The 21,220-nt window shown below is 50.0% G+C and overlaps 8 protein-coding genes across 8 annotated transcripts; 5 read left to right on the top strand and 3 right to left on the bottom strand.

The window, feature by feature from the left end:
* Nucleotides 1–184: 184 nt before the first annotated feature.
* On the top strand, nucleotides 185–1,816 carry AKAW2_10152A (carboxylesterase/lipase family protein; the record flags this gene model as incomplete). Its single annotated transcript, XM_041684013.1, has 1 exon — nucleotides 185–1,816. One exon carries the CDS (start codon nucleotides 185–187, stop codon nucleotides 1,814–1,816), a length of 1,632 nt encoding a protein of 543 aa, XP_041536872.1.
* Nucleotides 1,817–2,071: 255 nt separating this feature from the next.
* On the bottom strand, nucleotides 2,072–4,560 carry AKAW2_10151S (ferric reductase family protein; the record flags this gene model as incomplete). The annotated part of the gene is made up of 6 exons (XM_041684002.1): nucleotides 2,072–3,041; nucleotides 3,087–3,208; nucleotides 3,254–3,306; nucleotides 3,351–3,583; nucleotides 3,628–4,013; nucleotides 4,066–4,560. 6 exons carry the CDS (start codon nucleotides 4,558–4,560, stop codon nucleotides 2,072–2,074), a joined length of 2,259 nt encoding a protein of 752 aa, XP_041536871.1.
* A 4,825-nt stretch (nucleotides 4,561–9,385) lies between these two features.
* On the top strand, nucleotides 9,386–10,790 carry AKAW2_10150A (uncharacterized protein; the record flags this gene model as incomplete). The annotated part of the gene is made up of 6 exons (XM_041683991.1): nucleotides 9,386–9,669; nucleotides 9,724–9,760; nucleotides 9,812–9,839; nucleotides 9,892–9,928; nucleotides 9,985–10,222; nucleotides 10,275–10,790. The coding sequence occupies 6 exons, from the start codon at nucleotides 9,386–9,388 to the stop codon at nucleotides 10,788–10,790; spliced, it is 1,140 nt and encodes a 379-aa protein (XP_041536870.1).
* Nucleotides 10,791–11,398: 608 nt separating this feature from the next.
* AKAW2_10149S (uncharacterized protein) lies at nucleotides 11,399–13,261 on the bottom strand (the record flags this gene model as incomplete). The annotated part of the gene is made up of 6 exons (XM_041683979.1): nucleotides 11,399–12,076; nucleotides 12,129–12,527; nucleotides 12,581–12,779; nucleotides 12,827–12,956; nucleotides 13,009–13,065; nucleotides 13,114–13,261. 6 exons carry the CDS (start codon nucleotides 13,259–13,261, stop codon nucleotides 11,399–11,401), a joined length of 1,611 nt encoding a protein of 536 aa, XP_041536869.1.
* A 556-nt stretch (nucleotides 13,262–13,817) lies between these two features.
* AKAW2_10148S (uncharacterized protein) lies at nucleotides 13,818–15,002 on the bottom strand (the record flags this gene model as incomplete). The annotated part of the gene is made up of 4 exons (XM_041683968.1): nucleotides 13,818–13,947; nucleotides 13,997–14,419; nucleotides 14,472–14,675; nucleotides 14,725–15,002. The coding sequence occupies 4 exons, from the start codon at nucleotides 15,000–15,002 to the stop codon at nucleotides 13,818–13,820; spliced, it is 1,035 nt and encodes a 344-aa protein (XP_041536868.1).
* Nucleotides 15,003–15,404: 402 nt separating this feature from the next.
* Nucleotides 15,405–17,231, top strand: AKAW2_10147A (CocE/NonD family hydrolase; the record flags this gene model as incomplete). Its single annotated transcript, XM_041683957.1, has 2 exons — nucleotides 15,405–17,033; nucleotides 17,094–17,231. The coding sequence occupies 2 exons, from the start codon at nucleotides 15,405–15,407 to the stop codon at nucleotides 17,229–17,231; spliced, it is 1,767 nt and encodes a 588-aa protein (XP_041536867.1).
* Nucleotides 17,232–19,055: 1,824 nt separating this feature from the next.
* AKAW2_10146A (uncharacterized protein) lies at nucleotides 19,056–19,553 on the top strand (the record flags this gene model as incomplete). Its single annotated transcript, XM_041683946.1, has 1 exon — nucleotides 19,056–19,553. One exon carries the CDS (start codon nucleotides 19,056–19,058, stop codon nucleotides 19,551–19,553), a length of 498 nt encoding a protein of 165 aa, XP_041536866.1.
* A 593-nt stretch (nucleotides 19,554–20,146) lies between these two features.
* AKAW2_10145A (sugar phosphate isomerase/epimerase family protein) lies at nucleotides 20,147–21,148 on the top strand (the record flags this gene model as incomplete). Its single annotated transcript, XM_041683935.1, has 1 exon — nucleotides 20,147–21,148. One exon carries the CDS (start codon nucleotides 20,147–20,149, stop codon nucleotides 21,146–21,148), a length of 1,002 nt encoding a protein of 333 aa, XP_041536865.1.
* Between the last annotated feature and the right edge of the window lie 72 nt (nucleotides 21,149–21,220).

Genomic DNA, 21,220 nt, shown 5'->3' with positions numbered 1-21,220 from the left:
CTGTGGAGAAGGGACTAGATGTGGGACTATGCGGGGTATGGGGTATGAAGAAAGCAGATATTTGTGGGGTTGTAGATACAATTAATACGCCCGCGGTCGACATATAAAGCTCTCAGTCCATAACCCTCATTGTCAAACAAATTACTAGTAAGGATAGCACCGGCCTCAGTGGCCCAGCCACATCATGTTTCTCATTCTCTCCCTCCTCGTCGCAGTAGCGGCATCTTCTCCTATTCACAATGCCTCCACCTCACCAATTGTCCACACCAACTATGGTGACATTCTGGGCACAACATCCCCCTACCGTCCCAACATCAAAGTCTTTAAAGGCATTCCCTACGCTGCACCTCCCATCGGCGAACTCCGCTGGAAGCCCCCAGTCAAGCCCGAGCCATGGAGCGGCACCTATAACGCAACAGAATTTAGCGCCCAATGCCCCCAGGCCCTAAACATGGGTACCAGTCTCTGGACGACCGGCTCAACCGATCAAAGCGAAGACTGTCTCTACATGAACATCTGGACCCCTACCACCACACCTTCCACCCCACTCCCCGTCTACATCTGGGCCTACGGCGGCCGCTTCGTTGATGGCTCCGGCGACGTCGTAACCTACGACGGCAGCGGCCTCGCCTCGCAGGATATCATAACCATCACCTTCAACTTCCGCCTCGGCCCTCTCGGCTTCCTCGCCCACCCTCTCCTCTCCGCCGAATCCCCTCACAACAGCTCCGGCAACTACGGCATCCTCGACATCATCGCCGCTCTAGAATGGGTGCAAGCCAACATTGCCTCGTTCGGCGGCGATCCCGCCCGCGTCACCGTCGGCGGCCAATCCTCAGGCTCCTCGTGCTCTCTTGACATGATGTACTCCCCTCTCGCCGACGGCCTCGCATCAGGAATCATCGCCGAAAGCGGTGCGCGATCTCCTCGAGACCCCTTAACGGGCAGCCTGGCAACAAGCTACCGTCAGAAAGACGAAGCCGAATCCTCTGGTCTCTCCGTGATGACCTCCCTCAACGCAACAACCCTCTCCGAAATGCGTGCTCTTTCCGTCTCAACCCTCCCAACAACTGACCTCCTCAACGCCACCATCTTCGACAACACCAACTACCAAAACGTCAGCACCTTCATGGAAGCTCCAGAGTGGCGCCCTGTCCTAGACGGCTACGCCCTCCCACACACCTACGCCTCCACACTCTCAAACAATACCCACCCCAACATCCCCATCCTAACCGGCAACAACAAAGACGAATCGGGAGCAGCCACAGACCCAGGATTCACACTCTCCACCTTCCGCTCCAACTTCTCCACTATGTTTGCCCCTTTCCCCCATCTCGCTGAAGAGTTCTTCTCCCTCTACCCTGCCAACGACACAGAATCAACTACCCCAGCCAATAACGCCTTCTGGGCAGACCTCGGCAGAGTAAGTACCTGGTCTTGGGCCCTAGATTGGTACGCTGGTGGGGCTACAGCTCCCGTGTACACGTATTTCTGGGACCATGCACCCCCGGGACAAAGTCTGGGTGCGTTTCACGGAAGCGAGATGTACTATGTCTTTGGAAATCTGCCGTATAACTATCCGGATATGCCGTGGACGGAGCGGGACTTTGAGATTGAGAGGGTGATGGTGGCGTATTGGTCGAATTTCATCAAGTACGGGGATCCGAATGGGGAGGGGTTGGTGAGATGGGAGCCTAGTGGGAAGGAGAAGGAGACGATGTATTTGGGGAATGAGTTTGGAAAGGGTAGGTTGACGAATGGGGAGGAGAGGAGGCAGTTGATGTTGCAGTGGTTGGCAGAGTCGGAGGTTTGGTGAACATGGTGTAGAAGATAGAGTTGGTTTCAGGGAGAATGGGAAAGAAGCCTGGGAGAAAAGGTAAATGGAGGAACTCTAAAGTAGTTGTAAATACAGCAAGCACTTCTCTGGAGATCCTGTGCCTCATAAGCAGTAACGGAGTGTTCGTTATATCGCAAAAGATACTCAAAAAATATTTTGTTTGTCATTCGGCCGCGAGCATGTAGGGCGTCGTGATATCCAAAGTATTGTTTTTCCCGAACAAAGCAGAAATATCTACCATGTAAATGCCTCCTCGAAGTACCGTATTCCCTGACACCCCCTTCTCATAGCCTCGTACACCGCTAAGCGACACTCATCCGCCATCATTCCAGGTCCAGAGCAAAGCACCGCCAGCCTTGTACGGGACTCGCGAGTCATTTCAGCCTCTGTCTCAACAGCTCCACGAATATCAGGGCGGCCGTCGTAGTAGCACATATTTGACCCTGCTGCATGAGTTCCAGGCCCAACAGCGACCTCTTTGTCGCTGTCAATTAGCGACACTGGAGCACTTTCAGTACAGAAAAAGCTGACTTGAACACCCTCACACTCTAACACGTGGCTCAGCTCTTCTGTGAATACAGTGGAGAACATACTCTTCTGACGAGCGGACCATAATAGATGTATACTGGTCGTCTTCGTAGTTTGTCTTCTCAACCGGGCGGCATAGTCGAGTATATATGGCAGCGTAGCTGCGATGCCTGTCCCCCCGGCAATTAACAACACCGTATCGAAGGTATGCAGCGGTGCCGTGTGGCCATAGGGTCCTTCTAGGAGGAGGAGTGGGTGTATGCTATTAGTTGCTCTGATGCAGCGATCACGAAGCGATTTTGTCCAACCGTTGTAAGGACGGACGTAGAAGGTCAACTTGCTTTTCTCCTTCGGTGAATGGGACGGTGCTTCGGAATATGCACCTAGTGCGAAAGGATGGTTTTCAAAATAATGCACGCTCAGTGGCTGGGAGAGGAAGTAGTGTTGGCCTGCCTTAGGTGTGACATGGGAGGGCGCCTCTATATCTATCGTCATTAGGTCACTGTCGGGAGCGTATGTAACCGTTGATGATGGCAGGGAGATTTTGCTTTCGCTGGATTTTATGTGGAGGTTGCAGTATGCGATGCGAAGTATGCGGAGGATGCGATCGAAGGTCCATGTAGCTACTACAGTCCAGAGGTATGGGTTCCACTGCGGTCCGTCGGGGCGGGTATGTCTGATGGATTAGTAGGAAAGTGAGGAATTGGAGGCGTAGACCTACTGAAATAGAGCATAGATTATGACGATGGCTAGTACGATGTGGGAGGTGAGGAATACCTCGTACCCTTTGCGTCGAAGCCATGTGATAGAGTGGATTAACAAAACCGACATGGCAACAACCGCCTGGAAATGTTAGTATAAGTCAGCAGAGGATGCAAACAGACTCACTATTACGCCCATGTACCACGGCTTATGTCTCCACGCTTCGTGATATGCATCCTCTGAATTGTTAGTGGTGCAATTGAAGTGAGGACGAAAGGCTTACCGTAGTCTGCTAAAATTATGCTGTACCCAATCGAGTGGACAATGGCAAGGAGTGTGCACGCCCATGCAATATGCCGATGAAATGTGTTGAAGGATTGAGCGTCGAAGTGGGTTACCCAGAGGAAAATGTTGTTGCGTCCGCTGAAGACCCATAAGAATGGTAGACAGGCATAGGCAAGAATACCGGTCCGATCGGACGAATAATGCCAGTTGCGCTGGGGCATGGTCGACGTCCTACTGCTGTTAGCTTTGAACCTAGGAAGATATGAGATGCTTACTTAGTGTCTCCATCGTAGTTGACACAAGCTAAGAGGACACAGAGGAGCCAGAAGCCGAAAACGATTATTAAATCAAGTCGCTTGGGAATGCAATGTCCGTAAAGAAGTCGCTGGTGATGAGGCAATTTTGGTGTGAAGCTTGCTGGAACAATGATATGGGTACGCAGAGCATGGATGGTTGAAGATAAGGGACTAGGGATTTGCTTGTGCTCGATAGGTCCAGGGACTGCATTGGCTTCTGTATCCCTGCGTGGGTCCATAGTCCGCCTAATCGTCCAAAAGCTAAGGATTTTCTGCACCATTCCGAGACCCAGGATAGCTCCCCAGTAACCCATTAAGCCCCAGCCAAACCGGATATCCTGACCCAGTGCCTTCTCATGAATGACCTGTTGCAGAAATTAGGCATCATTATATTTGATGAGGACAGGATGTACATACACATGTTTTGTACGCCCGCTTATAATATGACTCACTCAACAGGACAGGTGATTTGATGGTGCCAGTAGAGGCAGTCGTATTGACATCCGGATCAAGTATTGGCATTGAGTCGTACGATCTTGATCCATTAGGTTCGATAGATGAAAGATCGACGTCGCACAATTCCTGCCAGAACGAAATGGTACCCGCTGGACTATTTCCATCACATCTCGCCCTTGCACTCGCATACATGGAAGCAACTTCCACCGTCCTGTTGCAGATACCCTCAAAGTTTGCTGTTGTCTCTATATAGCTTTCCTGAGCAAAGAAGGACGTCACTGATATTGAATGATTGTAAGTGCCTCCGGCAGGACCACTAGCAAATGTGTATTGTGATAGAGCGGTGTATATCGGACAAAGACAGTCCGCATCGAGGCTACTGATGACATCGAGGGAGCGTTTCTGCTCCGCCAGGGCAGGGACAAAGATAGCCAAGAAGGAAGTTCGTAGAAGCATTTCGCTTGTCAATATTGGTTGTGTAGCTGACAACAGCCTGTTGCGCCACAAGGCCAATTATAAGTGGAACTCCCGGATAAAGACATTTTGACTTTCATCAAGGTCCTTCATATGCAGCACTGCCCGCACTCTAGTCAGCTATATTATCATCATGCCGTTGCCTGGAACAGCGTGTGTATGCATCGACCCAACGTGCGGGAGCGGGGCATAGGCTTGTAATCGGTGGCAATGAAGATCTCGCAGATGACCACGGAAGGAGGCCTGTAACAAGGTGTTCAGGCGGTCTTTGGTCCGCATGAGGGGGAGGGGCACCATGAGGGGATGAATGGGGATAGAAAGATACTGTGGCTGTTGCAAGGCACACTCACAACGTAGGCAGTGGAAGGCACCACGATATCTACATTGCTTGCTTCTTTTGCTAACCACTAAATCCCAGCCCTGACAATTGACACTGTAGTCAAAAGATAAAAATGGAATCGGAAAAAGCAAATAAAAGTTTGAAATGTCCATGGATCTGCAAGTGGTAGGCGGCACAAAAACAAGCCTTCCGTCGATTCTTGGCTGTTCTGCACGATGGCTATGGACGGGACAGGATGCATGAAGTAATGAGACTTAATTTAGAATATCCCTAAGTGGCCCGTCCATTTGGGTCGGTCGGACACGTGTAGAAAGGCGACACGACCGGGGGTTTCTTTTACACGTCTCCAATTAGGGACCTTGGAGGTTTCTTCCACTATGACAGGTCATAATATTGCTTTAGCGATAGATGCCATCACTACTAAAGAGGTATGATTACTGTAGAGAATCATTCTCGTCTTGCCAGGGATACGAACTTGTCTGAAAAAGTGACCCCTATGGTGACCAGTCTACACGATGCTTTCACCTCCAGCCCTAAATGCCGAAGTTCCAATGTACACATCCGCCCAGTACAATTTTTATATTCTCATAGAGAGGCGTCATCGCTGCATCGAATGCGTCAGACACACTTCCCCGCAATTACTTCTCCTCATCCCAGTTAAGATACATACCTCTCCAATCTTTTTGCCGGAGGCTCTCCCTCTCCAGCAAGGTATCCCAATGATGCCACATCCGACTGAACCGCAACCCCGCATTCCACCTGCAAGCCATCCCGTCCACCCTTTCATGAATGGCTACGTCATTTCGGTTTGGTCATCGGACTCGGAAAACTGCATGTATGACATCGTTGCATTAACATTATGCTTGGTGGGAATTCCTTTAAGCGAGGCGCCGGTATTTCCTCCGAAAGTATACAATAGTCTACTTACGGGGCCAGGAAAGGAGAGTAGACTATCTGGGAAAGTTTAACAAAGATAGATAAAACGAGAATAGGCAGAAGGACTGGGATACGCGGCTGACAAGGAGTCCAAACATGGATATTTGCAGAGAAGGTATAATATATAATGCTAGAATTTCAAGATCTGTGGGGGGTTTTGGATATCGGGCTTATCAACAGAAAGATCGTGACTAGATAGTGCGGTAAAAAGTATGCGTTTCTACATTAACACGCAGATTAGGTGATATGAGCAATTAGGGTGAATCATATCTCAGTCACCAGTCATTGGCTATTTCTCTAAAGTCATGACTACTATCAAGCAATTTCGAGAGGAAATATCAACCCTACCAATGAATATATAAAAACCACCATCCTCCGGCTATATCTATCCTACATCTCCTAACTGAACTCTCTACTTGATATCCCAAATAGTAAGGTATATAGCAACCTTAGATAAACTCGTATTATATATATGTATTCGAGCTATATCAAGAATGTAAGGTTGCATTATATATTCCTCACATTATCTCCATCTTGTTAACTTTGAGGAAAACACCCTAGAGCAAATTCCTTGGAAGTCTTAGCATCCCCAGTCGTACCATACAATTCGCAGCCTTTCGCAGCGACCGATAGCCTCCAGCTGCCAAGACGCGTGTGTGGTGGCGAGCACTGATGGGCCAATAGATATTACCCGCTAGAATATGATAACGAGGACGAGGTACTATATTACAGTCTCAGGGGTAATATCGTACATTATTCCGTATATAAGGGATGATCCACAGCGCCAACCCTCATCCGATGTCTGTCCCTCTCGATCAGAAGTTGATCACAAGCATCGAAGTAATTCAATTGCAAATGAAGGCTGAGTTGAAATGCCGCGAGACAGATCTACCTATCTCGGAACCTGAGGAGAACTTTAAGATGGTCGATGACAATCTCTTTTGAAGTGGATGGTTGGCAGGATGACCGACCGTGGATTGGCGGATGATGTCGCATCATCAACGTCGGGCAATGGGAGTGGTGCCTTGGAACTTTGCCAGCGAACAAGCAATGCAGGCGCCAGCCAGAACTAGGCATTTAATTTCTCCGAGTACCAATCTGGCGATACTAACTCCAACAGTCGTAGAAAGGGTTGGTATGAGCGGTTCAAGGCACAGTTATCATCGAGGACGGCTATCATTTTATTTGCACCAGATGGCAAGTATAACACTTCCGGCGAATCAATCAGACCAGAAAGTATTATTTATTTCAAAGAAGATACTGGCATTGCAAACATAGTCAGTTGCAGAAGAATTACACAGCATAGTAAGAGAAGTGCGTTATACGGTATCACAGAATGGTGAGTCGGCCATAGCCTAATGCTGGTCGGAAGACTGGCATAAGGTTTGAAAAGCAGTCAGAGGGTGTGATCAATATACAAGACTGATGGATTCCAACTCCATAGTTACGCTCAAGAAATATCTGTTCATGTTGAATTTGAGAGCAAAAGACGACATGACCACCGTTTTCATATCGAGCTATGGCGCCGTTCGTTGCTCTTCCCAGTCCCCGAAGGGACACTTCTTACATATCTCGAAAGTCCAGGGCGAACGCCAAACCTTGCAGTGGAGTATTCTTGTACAAATATTTATATCGATTTGAAAGAGTACAAAGCCATTAAGGCCCCCCCAAAATTTCATTTATATACATGGATTGTAGAAAGCACAATGTGCTCTATGACCGTGCAATTAAGATCGTTACTGTAGTCAAATCTGAGCTGATGCAGCCTGACGAACCATTTGTCGGTCCGGATCTTCCAGAAATGCATGCGATTTTCATAGATTGGCTCGTCCAAGGGCATACTTGCCACGCGGGGGGATAAAGGAGTGTCATTAAGTTGTGTGTGGTCTATTCGAGAACATCCTGGTTGGCTCCCTTTCAGAAGTATTTGCTTTATCGAGTATGAATCCGGCGTGCGCTCAGCACCTAGTCTGAGGGTGAATTTTTTAGTCTGCTGGATGGAGCTGGTCTAGCTTCCTTGCTGCAGGGAAAGCGGCATATGGAAGAAGGACCCGGAGCGTCGTCTGTTAATGGTGCCAGTTATTATTGGAGTAGCTATCTGCCGAACACTAAAGCGGGCGAAATGCCGCGCCTCCGGCAAGTGGTTATCCTAAGTAGAACTTAGGTGGCGTTCACTACCCACCAGGTTTCCTGTGTTTCCTGCCTTGCCGCCAGACCCGGGCTATAGAACATTGTACGAAAACTTAGGCACTTAAGAGTAGCTAGAAGGACCGAGAAGAGCAGAGAACAGGCTACATTGCGATAGCAAAGCCTTGTTTTAAAGCAGAAACACCACTACATCTGTCCGCGTGACTGTAGCACAACGTGGCGGGTCCGAATTAACGTAGATAAATATAGCTAAACTAGACAGGTCTTGTGACCTGCCAACTTAACCACGAAGCTGGAGCTTCGAAAAGCTTCGATCCGTGCAGAGCACAACACCATCACGATCATAAAACAGGCTATTATTGCGGTCCAGCCAGCAATTGTGCATTGCAGTCAGCAGTTGGACGGGAATCCGGCCCAGATCCGACAGCCGAGGAAAAGGCGAAGAAGGGGGAGGCGGGCTTCTGGGCCCGGCTGGACCAATGCGATAGCAGTTTAGTTGATTAGTTAGCCGGTGGCAAGGTTTGGTCACGGGGTTGTGCCACAATCAGAAATCGTTCCTGAACCAACAATTCCATCCATTCCATTCAACGGCCCGAGCAAAGCGTGGCCCAGCGATGAAAAAAATTTGCCTCGTGTTCCTGAATTCGCCCGATCAGGTCATCCCGTAGTAGTAGTTGACAATGTCGTTGTTGTCCCTTCCTGCCACATCAGCAGCAGTAGCAACTGGCAAGAGCAGCAGCAGTCATGCCACACAGGGCAAGGGATACATGCGGTAACCCCAATTCCGGAGATCGGCGCTTGGCTTTCCAGCTCAATTGAAATGGAGGGAAGAAACACCGCCTTTTCGAGTTTGCGACAGCCTCAGGCTAGGAATTTAAGGTTAACTTTTTCTAGTAAAGTCTGTCGTACATCTTCTGGGGGTGAGCGTGGCTTGCTATCATTCAGCAAGTTGCGATTGCCCCCAGTTCCCTACCCACCCAAAGGCTTAAAATGTAGTACCAAGACAGCTCTATCAACCGTAACAAAAAGACCTCAGGAGATCTTCCCTGCCAACTCAGCGAGGCCATGACATGGCGTCTATCAAGCCGGTCGCTGGTAAAATGTCGGTGTCATATTTTTAGGTCGCCTGATCGCCGCGAAGAGTTTTCCCCAATCCTTTAGTGTGCGGGCGAAGAGTTGATGCTCGCCCCTGAATGGATTGCTTCCGGCGTTCCACTCCATCCATCGCGGTGGGCCCTCCCACACCCCCTTCGCTTTCGGTATTTATTCTGGCACGCCTTGGGGGGCGATCCTTTTTTAATCCCCATCAGCTCGCCAGAATAGCCCACACTTCCACTCTTTTCACCTCAGTTCCAATTCAGGACACTGATTTCCCTCACCACCATGGCTTTCGATTGCTACTGCGCAATCTGCGGTGTTGGTTTCTGTGGCATGCACATCGAGGCCCCGTCTGAGACGGCCCTCGAGCGCCGCAGGCGGTGGATCGAGAAGCGATGCCGGGCGCTGCAGGCCGGCAAAGACTTCAGGCAGGTGTCCCACGAGGGAGAGGAAAATGAGGAGCCCGTCCGCAGCTACGATCCCCGCATTGTTGGCTGGGACAATATCTCCTGGTTGTATAAGGCACACTGCCTGGGTGTGGATGAAAACGCTAAACCGGGTGCGCCAAAGTAGGTGCTGCTGCTGTTCGCGCGGTCGGAGGGACCCGTTTAACAATCTTTCAGAGCGTTTCTCTCGGATGAAGGATACTATGCCGATATTGTAGGCGCTCACTGAGTGCGAATCATGCGATCCAAGCTAATTACGTATCAGGGCGAATTTGTCGTCAAGGCCAAATCTGGTATGCTGATTGAACGAATGTGCTTCGGTACACAATATTGACCTTCATGCAGATGGTTCTCGGTCGCGTTCTCAGCGCGTTTATTCATGGTGTGACAAACCCACTTCGTAGGCCCGTCTTGTTGACCCATTCTGACCGTTCAAAGCTATGGCCATGGCTCGGAGGAAGCGCCCGGTCCCGTCTTACCGTTCCACTGGTGCTGTTTTGAGATCTTAACTCGCGCACTGACGGGTACGACTGACACCAAAAACGTCAATCTGGACGTGTTGTACAATATCATGACGCCGTTGTGCAACATGTCCGGGTCCGCCCTGCAATTGAGCTACGGAGACGACATCCAGCGCTCGCAAGGCCGCTACTGGGAATGTATCCCGGGCGCAGAGGCAAGCATATCGTCACCGAGCTGCGTCTAAATCGTGTTAACAATCGGAGCAGTACTGTGCCGCCCACCCGGTGGAAACACCCGGACTCGACGAACACCTCCAAAACAACATGGAAACGAACAGCGGCTTGAAGACCCCGTTCGTGGAGCTGGACCTCCGCGACCGGAAGCCTGTCAGCCCATTCGGCAAACTGCCCCTTGAGATCGTCTATCAGATCTGCAAATTCTTGCCTAGCGATTCGCTGAAGGCACTGACGGAAGCCTCCCTGCACATCCACCTCGTCACCCAGGATAATCTATTCTGGAAGCAGTATATGCAGCAGAACATGCCATGGTTCTGGGAGCTTCAGGCAGCAAAGAACCAGAAGGTCCCGGCTGATCTCAATTATAAGAGGATGTACATGTGGCTCGAAAAGATGACTGCTCCGCGGTACGGCATGGACGACGTGAAGCTGATTGGTGTCGCCAACCGGAGACGCATCTGGGGTGTTTGCGAGGATCTTGCGGATCGGTACAACAAGAGCCTGAATCAGCCCACAGTTAGCGCAATGCAGTGGGGAAGTGGCTGAGCGACTGTTCTCTATGCTGTAATAAGATGGAGAAATAGTCCCGCCTGACAGTCTGGCGAGATGCCCGACCGATGGCTCCCCACGACGCGCTTCAACCTGAGCGTACGACACGTCGTGTCAGATTCGACCATTTATGGGAGTCCCGTACCGCGTGTGACCTGGCGATATGGATCAATCACAAGTAGCTTGCTGGATGTGCAGGGTAAAAGTGATAGGGAGACTGGAAACAGTTTTGATCCTTTGGTCAGGTCCGTTAGGAAGGTGGAGAGACCAAAGTTGGGCACGAGATTTGGGCGATCAGGTCATGTGCTGCGGAGTACTTTCACTCGATACCTTAGCACTAATACTTACCCTTGATTACCAAGTGTTCTAGACATGCATCTCATGGAGTCAACCCTTTTTTGATAGTTTACTTCTCCACGGGACTGTAGTTCTTGGAAGTTTATAGTCAGCTGCAAACCGATGTACAGCTCAAACATCCATGCATTGCCACCAAATTCATACTTGCAATTTCACTATCTCCCTGCCCCGGGGCTAAATACAAATATCAACAACTTGATCAGAATATCCCACATAGGTGTGAAGCACACAAGCACATCTACCTCCGATCAATCCGCCTTGTTCTTCGCAAACCGCCCTGTGAACCTCCGAATCTGCTTCCCCCAGATAAACACCGGAATCCCCAATAGCCCAAACGCCGCCGTCAAGGCCGCATAAGTCCCAAAAGCCCCATCGTACCCATGAAGCTCAATAAACGGCGACACCGCATAACTCGTCCCGAAAGAGATGAACCCCCGAAAGGCGCAGATGATAACCAACAGCGGCCCCGACCTCCCCGGATAACTATCAAGTAGGTACGTGATACCCACGATATTCGCCCCAACGAAGCAAAAGTAGTACGCTGCTACCGTCCAGGCATATATGAACCAGTGGTATTGGTAAGGGTGGGCGCCACCTTGGCCATATAATGCCGCCGTGAAGGTTCCGACGATGATGGGGAAGATGAGAGGGATGATGCGGATTTCGGGCTCGTGAATACCGTTGTTGCGTTTGGCAAAATATTTCACTAGGTAGTCAGAGCCGTGGCCGAGGAGGGGCAGCGCGACGATGGCGACGATGATCTGGCCGCAGTTGATGTAGCTTGCGCTGCTGTCGGGCCAGTTGTAGGGTGGGTTGGCGAGGATGGTGCTGTAGGTGGTGCCGATGGCGACGTTGACGCCGATAGTGAGGCCGTTTAGAAGCAGGGCCCAGAGGACGTTCGGGAAGAAGAGGAGTTCGAAGGTTTGCTGGCTGCCGTTAGAGAGATGTAGGGATGGTTCTGTTTGCACATGTACTTACTCTTAGTACGTCCCAGGTTTCTGTCCACTGGGGCTCCCCGACCCAGAGCCGCATGTCGGATTTCCATGTGCGCCGTGTGTATCTCTCGAAGTCTAAGGCGGGTCGGACGGTGCATACTTCGACTCCTAGGTTCTTTTTGAGGTCAGAAGTGGTGCTTGTTGGGTCGGAGTTTGTTTCCTGGTAGGATGTAAGAGGGCGGTCGTATTTCGTTTCTGGTAGAAGGACAAGAGCAATTAAGAGCAGTGCTCCAGCAAGGCCGGCTCCAAGACCGTACCACCCCTCTGGTGTGATGGATTGGGCGATTGGGCCTGCGAATAGTGTCCATACAGATGTTAGGGAAACTTGGATAGCTAGTTGTACCATGAGGGCCTTGCTGCGCTCATGGAGGAAGAAGATTTCCTGGGGGAAGCAAGTCAGGACGTTGGTCTAGAATGGTTGCGTGGATCACTTACCTGGGTAATCATCGGAATCAATGCCTCGCTTTGTCCAGCTGCTAAGCCAAGCACCATCCGAGCACCAAGATGCCATTCGTATGTCTTCGCAGTTGCACATAGTACCGATCCAAGGACGAGCACGACAGTCGATACTAGGAGGACGATTCTCCTTCCCACACCAATTGCTATAGGCATACCGATGAGGTTCCCGATGCCCCTGATCCAGAATTAGCTCTGCCCTCAATGTGGTACTTCATAACTCACATGAACAACGTCGGGTATGTCATCAAGTTGGTAATGTCATCATAGTCCTTTCCAACGGCTGTATATCCTGGAATATAGAATTGCAGTAGTCCTCCGAACCCACTGACCAAAGCCAGACCCAGACATGAGACTGCACACGATTAGGATGGCCAAAATCAGTTCTGGGAAGGTCCGCCACATACAAATAGAGATGACAATAAGTATAATGGACTTCTGCCAAACAGACATATTCAAGGGATCTGTCCATTGTTATTCTTGATATCATTTCCAATAGCAGAGCTGCTCACCTTGAGGGTCAGCGGTGGGAGTGGGAATATACACGACTGTTCCCTCCGTGATCTTCACAGTTCCCATCACCTTCCCTTTGGTGTTCACAAAACCCCCCTCCTCGATGTCTTCCACGTAGACTACATCTTTCTTGGTGGTGTCGTCCATCGTAGAAGACCGGCAGATGGATGGTGGGTGCGTCCTGTTTACCCGCAAAGGGTGTGAGCGGTGGTAGTATGTAGCATGGCCCAGCTGATCGTATAAATATATTCGTCATACTATCAGTAAATACCCGTGTGACTGACAGCAGACACAAGAAAGGCAGATTATCTCGACAGATCACCACCACAACCGTGCCGAACCCTGACTGTGACGAGTATAGCTTCGAAGCTACCAAAGCTTCCCCGCATTCCGATAGCCAAGTCGCCACCAATGGCCTCGGGGAAGAGCTGGCTCGGGGCCTCGCCGAGGTCTAGTGCTCCGAAAGCTAGTATGGAAGATACTTCGGCGGGGTTAAATTGACTACTCGGAGCAAAAGCTAATATCTACGTAGCGAGACAAGTCGGGCGCGTCTCAGTTGATTCAGCGACTGGCATCTCTACTCGTGTATTGAATGACTTAGGTGACTTGAACAGTGTACAGGCTACAAAGCAGCAGTATGGAGAATAAAGCACGTAATATTGAACAACTATCTGACAGTCTGTATACAAATACGCAAAACTACCTAGTATGCCTTGACACCAGCCAGCTTGAGAACCGTATCGGTCAATTCAGGCTTCTCATAAGGCTCCGTACGATCCTTAGGGCACACCTTTCCATTCCTCATCGGCTTGTCGGTAGACGGGCGGATATTGCTACAGGAATCAGCATGCATATCAATACAGGCAGCGAAGAATTACATACCAATGAGGCCAGTGGGTAGTCCCCATATAATTCTCAAAACAATACTTCTTCAGCTCTAAGGCCTTTTCGGTCGCAAAGCGCCTCGGCGTCATGCAGACATACTGGACGTGGCGGATCTGGTCCCCTTCGGGCAGACAAGCATAGTGCATGGTCCGAGAATCCCAAAGGACCAAGTCACCGGGGTCCATATTAACCTTGATGAGCTCGCAGCCGCGGTCTTCGAACCACTTGAGATCCCTTTGGTGGAAAAGGAACAGGTCCATGTACTTGATCTCCGGTGGCGGAGCATCCTCGTGGTCGTAGGGATCACGGTCCTGCGCAAAGAACTCATCGAAGAGTTTGGCAGAACCCTTCATGAGCATAAGGCCGCCGTCTTTGGGGCCGTTGGGGGCAAAATTGACAAGGCCCTGCACTGCTTGCATGCTGTAACAACATTAGTATCCTTCTGGCTAGTCTAAGCACTACGGTGACTCACCCCTTCCGGTTGGGGTTCTGGTCACAGTGTGGCCAGGGACTCCAGTTGACATCCTTCCGGCGCGGGAGGGAGATGTTCATGCCGTCGAAGGAGCTAAGAAGCTCCTTGGTTTCCCAGAGCTTCTCAAAGATCTCAATGACGGCTGGCTCTGTGCGAGCTTCCCAGGCTATCTTCTCATGGGGTGCTGCGTAGCCATAGTACATGCTGGTCTTTTGTTAGTAGTCGTCAGCCCTTGGGGAAGAAGGGAACTTACCCTCCCTTGAAGCTGATAGGAAGATGCTCAGTGGTCCAGGTACTCTCATCATTCTCGTCGAATCCAAGGTCAAAACTCTTCAGCCACTCGATCTGCTTGTCGCAGTAGTATTTGGCCCGTTCGGGACTAATCACGTTCTTGATGACGACGCAGCCATTTTTGTGAAACTCATCGCGCCAATCGCCGTAGTGACGGTCGCTGAAGTCGATCAGGTCCTTCACAGTGTAGGACTCGTTGGTCGCTTCGGCGATCTCCTGAATGACAGTGGTTGTTGACATGGTGCTTTCTTCAATCAACACTCAACTCGATCAATGATTAGGATTGAACACTGGTCTTCTCATCGAGTCTTCGAGTGGGTGTTCAAAATTCACTTAAACATCCAGCAGCCTCAAGCTCCGAAGGGCTAACATCGTGCCCCGAAGCTCGGGGCCTTCATCAGTCTGGAGCGATGCGGGGAGCCCCGAGAACCCCGCCCTTGGCTTCGGGGGAGATGCTGACTTCGGGGCAGCCCGAGCTTCGGTCACTAAAGCCCCGAGACATGTGCAATACAGACACGAGAAGGCGGGGAATATGATGCAGGATAGATGACTTAAATGTGAAGAGATTGCAGTATGATCTGATTTGCTAGATTCAGTGAAAGCTTCCAGAGCAGTATACTAACATCACGTGCTACATTAAGAATGCCTCCTCCGGTCCAAGTCGCTTACAAACGTATCAAAGCCCCAAAAGAGGGAGAAAACGGCTACGTGCGACCCCAACCAGGCAAATCAGAGGTCCTTCCAGCGGGATGGAATGGGTTCAATGCCAAACCCATACAGAGCGACATTCGCATCGACCACGACGTCGAGATCGTTGTCCGTGATGGCGCAAGACTCTACGTCGACATTTACCGGCCGGCAGACACTACCGAGAAAATCCCCGCTGTATTGAGCTGGTCCTTCTACGGCAAAAAGTACAGTGCACTTGACATGCTCCCCATGTGCGTGTGGAACTGCTGCGTGCCGCGCTCTGACTTGAGCGGTCTCGAGAAATTCGAAGGCCTCGATCCGGCGACATGGTGTCCGCGCGGGTATGCAATTGTCAGCGTTGACACGCGCGGAGCAGGAAATAGTGACGGTCTTATCACCGTTATGGGCTCTCAGGATGCGGAAGACGGATACGACGTCGTTGAAGCCATTGCAAAGATGGACTGGTGCAATGGGTGCATCGGCATGGCAGGGAACTCGGCCCTGGCGATCTCTCAGTGGTTCATTGCTTCTCAGCAGCCGCCGTCACTCAAGGCTATTGCACCATGGGAAGGATCGGGAGATATCTATCGTGAACAGTTTTGTCGCGGTGGGTGGTTCTCCATGAGCAACTTTGATCTTATCACAAACGAAATTGTTCGTGGACCGGCCAACTCCGGCATTGAGGATTTCGAGGAGATGTACCGCCGCTCGCCTGTTTCGAGCCCATTCTGGGAGGATAAGCGGGCAGATATGACCAAAGTGCTTTGTCCCGTCTATATCCGAGGCTCGGATGTGAGCTCTATTCACACTATGGGGTCCGTTCGAGCCTGGCTAGAGCTTCCACATGATAAGAAGTGGATTCGCTGGGGAAGCAAACAGGAGTGGTATGAGCTGTATAGCTGCCCGGAGTCCATGGATGAACTCTTCGTTTTCTTTGATCGCTATCTCAAGGGAATTGAGAATGACTGGGAGAAAACTCCCAAAGTGCGTTGGTCTGCGCTGCAGTTCGGGGATCGAGAGGCGATCGATGACATCGTGCTCGAGGACTTCCCATCGCCTACCACTGAATATCGAGAATTTTTCCTCTCTTCGGGGAAGCTCCACCCAACTTTGATTGGGGCTTACGAAAAGATCTCCTACGATTCGGAGCTTACATCCAGCTTTGCCGAGTTCTCATACACCTTCGACAAACCAGCAAGACTAATCGGTCTACCGAAGGCAGTCTTGTACATGTCTTGCGAAGATAGAGACGACTTCACTGTTTTCGTTATATTAAGAAAGAAGGATAAAAACGGGAAACCATTGATGCATCTCAGTTTCCCATTCCATGCAACGCCGGTAAAATCAATTGACGAAATATCTGAGAAGGAACAGTCTAGCACGAACCTTCATCTGGGGTCTAATGGTATTCTTAGAGCTTCGCACCGTGCGATCGATGCAGATAAAAGCATTCACCCACAGTTCCCTTTCCACCCTCACACGCGTCAGGAAAAGGTCCGTCCTGGAGAGATTGTGCGACTTGAAATTGGCATTTGGGCGATGGGTGTGGATTTTGACGCTGGTGAGACGATCAGCGTGCGGGTGAGTTACCATTAGTCTGCCACATTACGGAAAGACGTATATAAGCTAACAGTGAGGAAGGTCTCTGGCCAATACCCTAGTATTGCGGAGTACAAGACATGGTCACAGCCCCGTCCGGAGGAGGAACTCAATCGTGGGAAGCATTTCATTCACTGTGGTGGAGAGTATCCTAGTTCTGTTATCTTGCCGTTCATTTAGCGGGCTTATGGATCACGACTGTGGCTATAGAGGTATGAGAATGTCACGAGCCATCTTTCCAAGCAGTTTTCGGTATCATCCCAGCCTAGCCGGCCTCATATTCATGTAGAAAACCGGAGTTCCCGAATAGTCTTTCCAATATGTCCTCAATTGCATTTGAACAATTGCTCATAATTGTCTCAGTATGTGTCATATAATCACCCCTATGGACAAAGTCGCGCCCAAGACGATGCTAATACTTCCAATGCCCGGTTCTTCCACCACTCTATATTTGCTCGTAACTAAGATATCAATATAAATGAAAGAAAGGTCCGATAGGCGGATACTTTCGGGTTCTACTCAATGTCAGTGTGTCGATAACTTTTCTGTATGAATGAGCCTTCACCTCTCATGCATGATGATTCCCCGTTGATCGACACTTCTGGATCTGAAGTACGGCACGTAGAAGGGCACGCACACCCCCACGATCAAATAGCCCGATATTGCCAGCTTCGCGAGTGTTGCCATGCTTGCTAGGTACGCAGGGTATATGGTAGTAGTAAGCTGTCTTCATCTCCCAAATTGATCTTGTATACATCTGCTACAGTTTCGGTATTTATGAAGAGGCTCATGTGGTAAGACAGGTAGTAATTATCCCGGTGCATCTACTATAACACGAGCCGTAAGTTAGTTACCTCTGATGACAAAGCTGATTATCATAATGCGAGCCGTATGAGTGCCTAGTTGAACTATAATCTCTCTAATTGTAATTTGAGACCTCAAACAAAATCTTCCTTGACAGTCAACCGCTTGGATGCTACCAAATATTAATGCACTCTGCGCCGATTGGGCCCGAGGGACTCCGCACGGCGACTCATCGACTGCCGAGGCCCTGGTCACGAGTACAACCACGAAGCCACCTGATGCGAATAGGGAAGACTGCCGAAGGCGTTGCAAGGTATTCATTATCAGGCCCTAATTTCAATAAAGTGGAACTCCGAGACGTTCCTTGTCGAGACACCCTTCTCCATATCCCAAGCCAAAGACCTGGCCTCAAGTATCGAGGAAATCGCCATAGGTAAGCTTCTTCGATATGTCTTCATCACAAACGGCCACGGTGCCACTCGTCTGGCATAACTTTACTGCGAAAGGACTAGCCCAGTATAAGTTTACTGGCCACCCCCGGCACAGACGCGCTTATGATGGTACAGCGCAAGCTGGGTTATGCGAAGCAATGTGGCTTTTCCTCCCACCGGCTAATCGGTTCCTAAACGAGCCAGGTATTGCTGATGCGATGGCGGCGGTTTCAAACAATCAGGGTACAAGAATATAGATACATGCTTTAGCATCTGACTGTTGAGTAGACCATGAGTTTCTGGGAAATATCTACGCCAGTGGTTGTGGTCACGTATTTTGTTCCAAGTAGTTGGATGCATGACAGAAAGTCATTTCGAGAAGAAGATCAGAATCCACTCAGACCGCTAACTGTTAGGTTACTGATTACAAACCACGCATAGCAATCTAAGTCTCTGAACATTACTATCAAAACAAGGCCGTGTCTATCATCACCCTCCCTGAGTAGAGCTGATAATCGTCAGGCAGTGGAGCACCCCCCAGCTCTCTGACGGGGAAACGCCGACGGACTGATCAGTAATCATGACTTGCGTTCCCAGACACACCTGAATGGCAGCGTGATTGATGTAAAGTAATCAAGCCTCGGTTTCTGACAAGTAATATCACCTAGCTGCTCCTTGTCATACCCAAGAAATATAAAATTGCGATGGACTATGGACATAGATAACATGGGGCCATCACAGATAATATCCAGAAAAGCCACTACCCAAGATGTCCCTCCAAAACACCTTTCAGCCCATCATAGCAATGGACAATGACCTCCCAATGGCTCAAAAGCGCCGCATCATCTACATCCGTCCATTCCTCCTCTTTTATCTCAACTCCCTCATCGCAGAAATCATCTTCCTTGCCGTCAGCGTCTTCATCATGACCGGCACCCGCGACCTCTTCTACAAAGTCATGTGGACACTCGTCTTCTGTCCGCTAGGTATGGGCGGTGCCATGGGGGGCCTTACGAATGGCTTTATTGTCGATCACTATTATGGGAAGAAGGCGGCTCACTTTACGGGTATTTTGTCGTTGTTGATTTTGAGCGCTTGCAACTATCTCTGCTACAATCTGGACCGGCATTTTGGATGGTTCGGGGCCAATGAGCATCCCATGTGGTTTCATTGGCGGTATCCGATGATTTGGGTTGTTGGTTACTGCAATGGGTTGCTTATGTTTACGGATAGGGGGCAGGAGAGACTTGCTAGGGTGGGGTTGTAGGGTATCAAGATATCCTAGCTGGGACGTTGATCATTGGTCATATACAATGCCACAATTGCACTTCTCATATGGTCTCTCTTCAACAATTCTGGCGAGTGATGAGGCTCGTGGCTCGAACAATCGGCTATGTGAGTTGCTGGAAGTACAGTGATATGCAGCATGACAATAGTAATGCCGACGCAAGCAATTCTTAGATAACTTACGAGAGGATTCTACTGTAAGAGAGCCATGGGTAATGCATCTGTCTAATTTGCCGGAAAACGGCTCACTGACTTTCAGGGTTTCTAATCCGAGGCCATGGCGAGAGCTCCAATCGAAGGCCTGGAGCTGGGGGATGACCAGAAATGTCGATGCTGGGCGATATAAGGTTTTTGGCTGAAGTATTCAGACACTCCGTGCTATGGTGACAGAGGTGGAGAGAATGAATGTGCCAGGAGGCCAACTTTCATGAAATACGCATAATCAATTCCGGCCGGAATTTGAATCCCGACAATGCGGGGCTCCGGATTATTTTATAAAGGATCGATTCCATCCCATCATTATCTGCTGAGACAGATTACTATCCTTCCTGACTTTACTCCATAGAATACATAATGCTATCGAACAAACAAGCAATTGGCACCCTCTCCCTGGGCCAGCATCCCTCTCACACGCTGGACCAAAAGATCCGTGTTGCCTCACAACATGGGTTTACTGCCGTTGAAGTCGTTTACTCTGACCTCAAGAGGTACTCAGACGCCCTAGGTGTATCAATGCTAGAGGCTGCTGGAAAAATAAAGAACGTCTGTGACGACCTCAACGTCGAGATACTATCTTTGGCGGCGTTCGAGAACTTTGAAGGAAACCGCACCCCATTGTATGAACGAATGACCACCGCAAAGCACTGGATCGACATTGCCCGCGAGCTGAATGCGACATATCTGCAAGTACCATCCAACTACAGCCATGATGCCAGCACAGACAAAAACCTCATTGTATCGGATTTGCAGCAATTGGCGGATTTGGCTAGCGCTGAGGAACCTGTTGTCTCAGTTGCGTATGAGCCACTCTCCTGGGGTACATACTGTTCTACCTGGGACACAGCCCTGGAGCTTGTCGAGGCTGTTGATCGCAAGAACTTTGGTCTGTGCATGGACACCTTCCACGAAGTCACCAAGCTTTGGGCGAGCCCGTTCGAGACGTCCGGAAAGTACCCGACAGCTGATAAGGACTTGACTGCCTCCCTTGTACGCTTTCTGAAGCAGTGCCCTCTGGAGAAGATATTTTACGTCCAATTGTCGGACGGCGAGCTTTTCAACCCACCTTTTTCAAAGGCACATCCGTGGTATCTAGAGGGTGAAGCACCGCAATTCACCTGGTCTAGACATGCTAGGCCATTCCCCTTCGAAACCGAGCTAGGCGGATATATGCCCGTACTGGAAATTGTCAAGGCATGGGTAGTGGACAAGGGGTACACGGGCTGGATCTCGATGGAGGTGTTTGACAGACGGATGCGCAGCGAGAAATTCAATCCCGAGGATGCCGGCAAAAGAGCGAGGAAGTCATGGGAAACACTACAAGACCGCCTCCGATCCCCCACTCCTTCTAAGATATAACCTTCGAATAAGCTCTTGCACAATCCATCACCTTAAATAGTCAGTTCCTGAACTAGCAATAAAACTGCCGTG

Source organism: Aspergillus luchuensis, chromosome 1 (genome assembly GCF_016861625.1).
Source record: "Aspergillus luchuensis IFO 4308 DNA, chromosome 1, nearly complete sequence".
NCBI classification, from domain to species: domain Eukaryota; kingdom Fungi; phylum Ascomycota; class Eurotiomycetes; order Eurotiales; family Aspergillaceae; genus Aspergillus; species Aspergillus luchuensis.
This window is presented reverse-complemented; position numbering and strand designations above follow the sequence as displayed.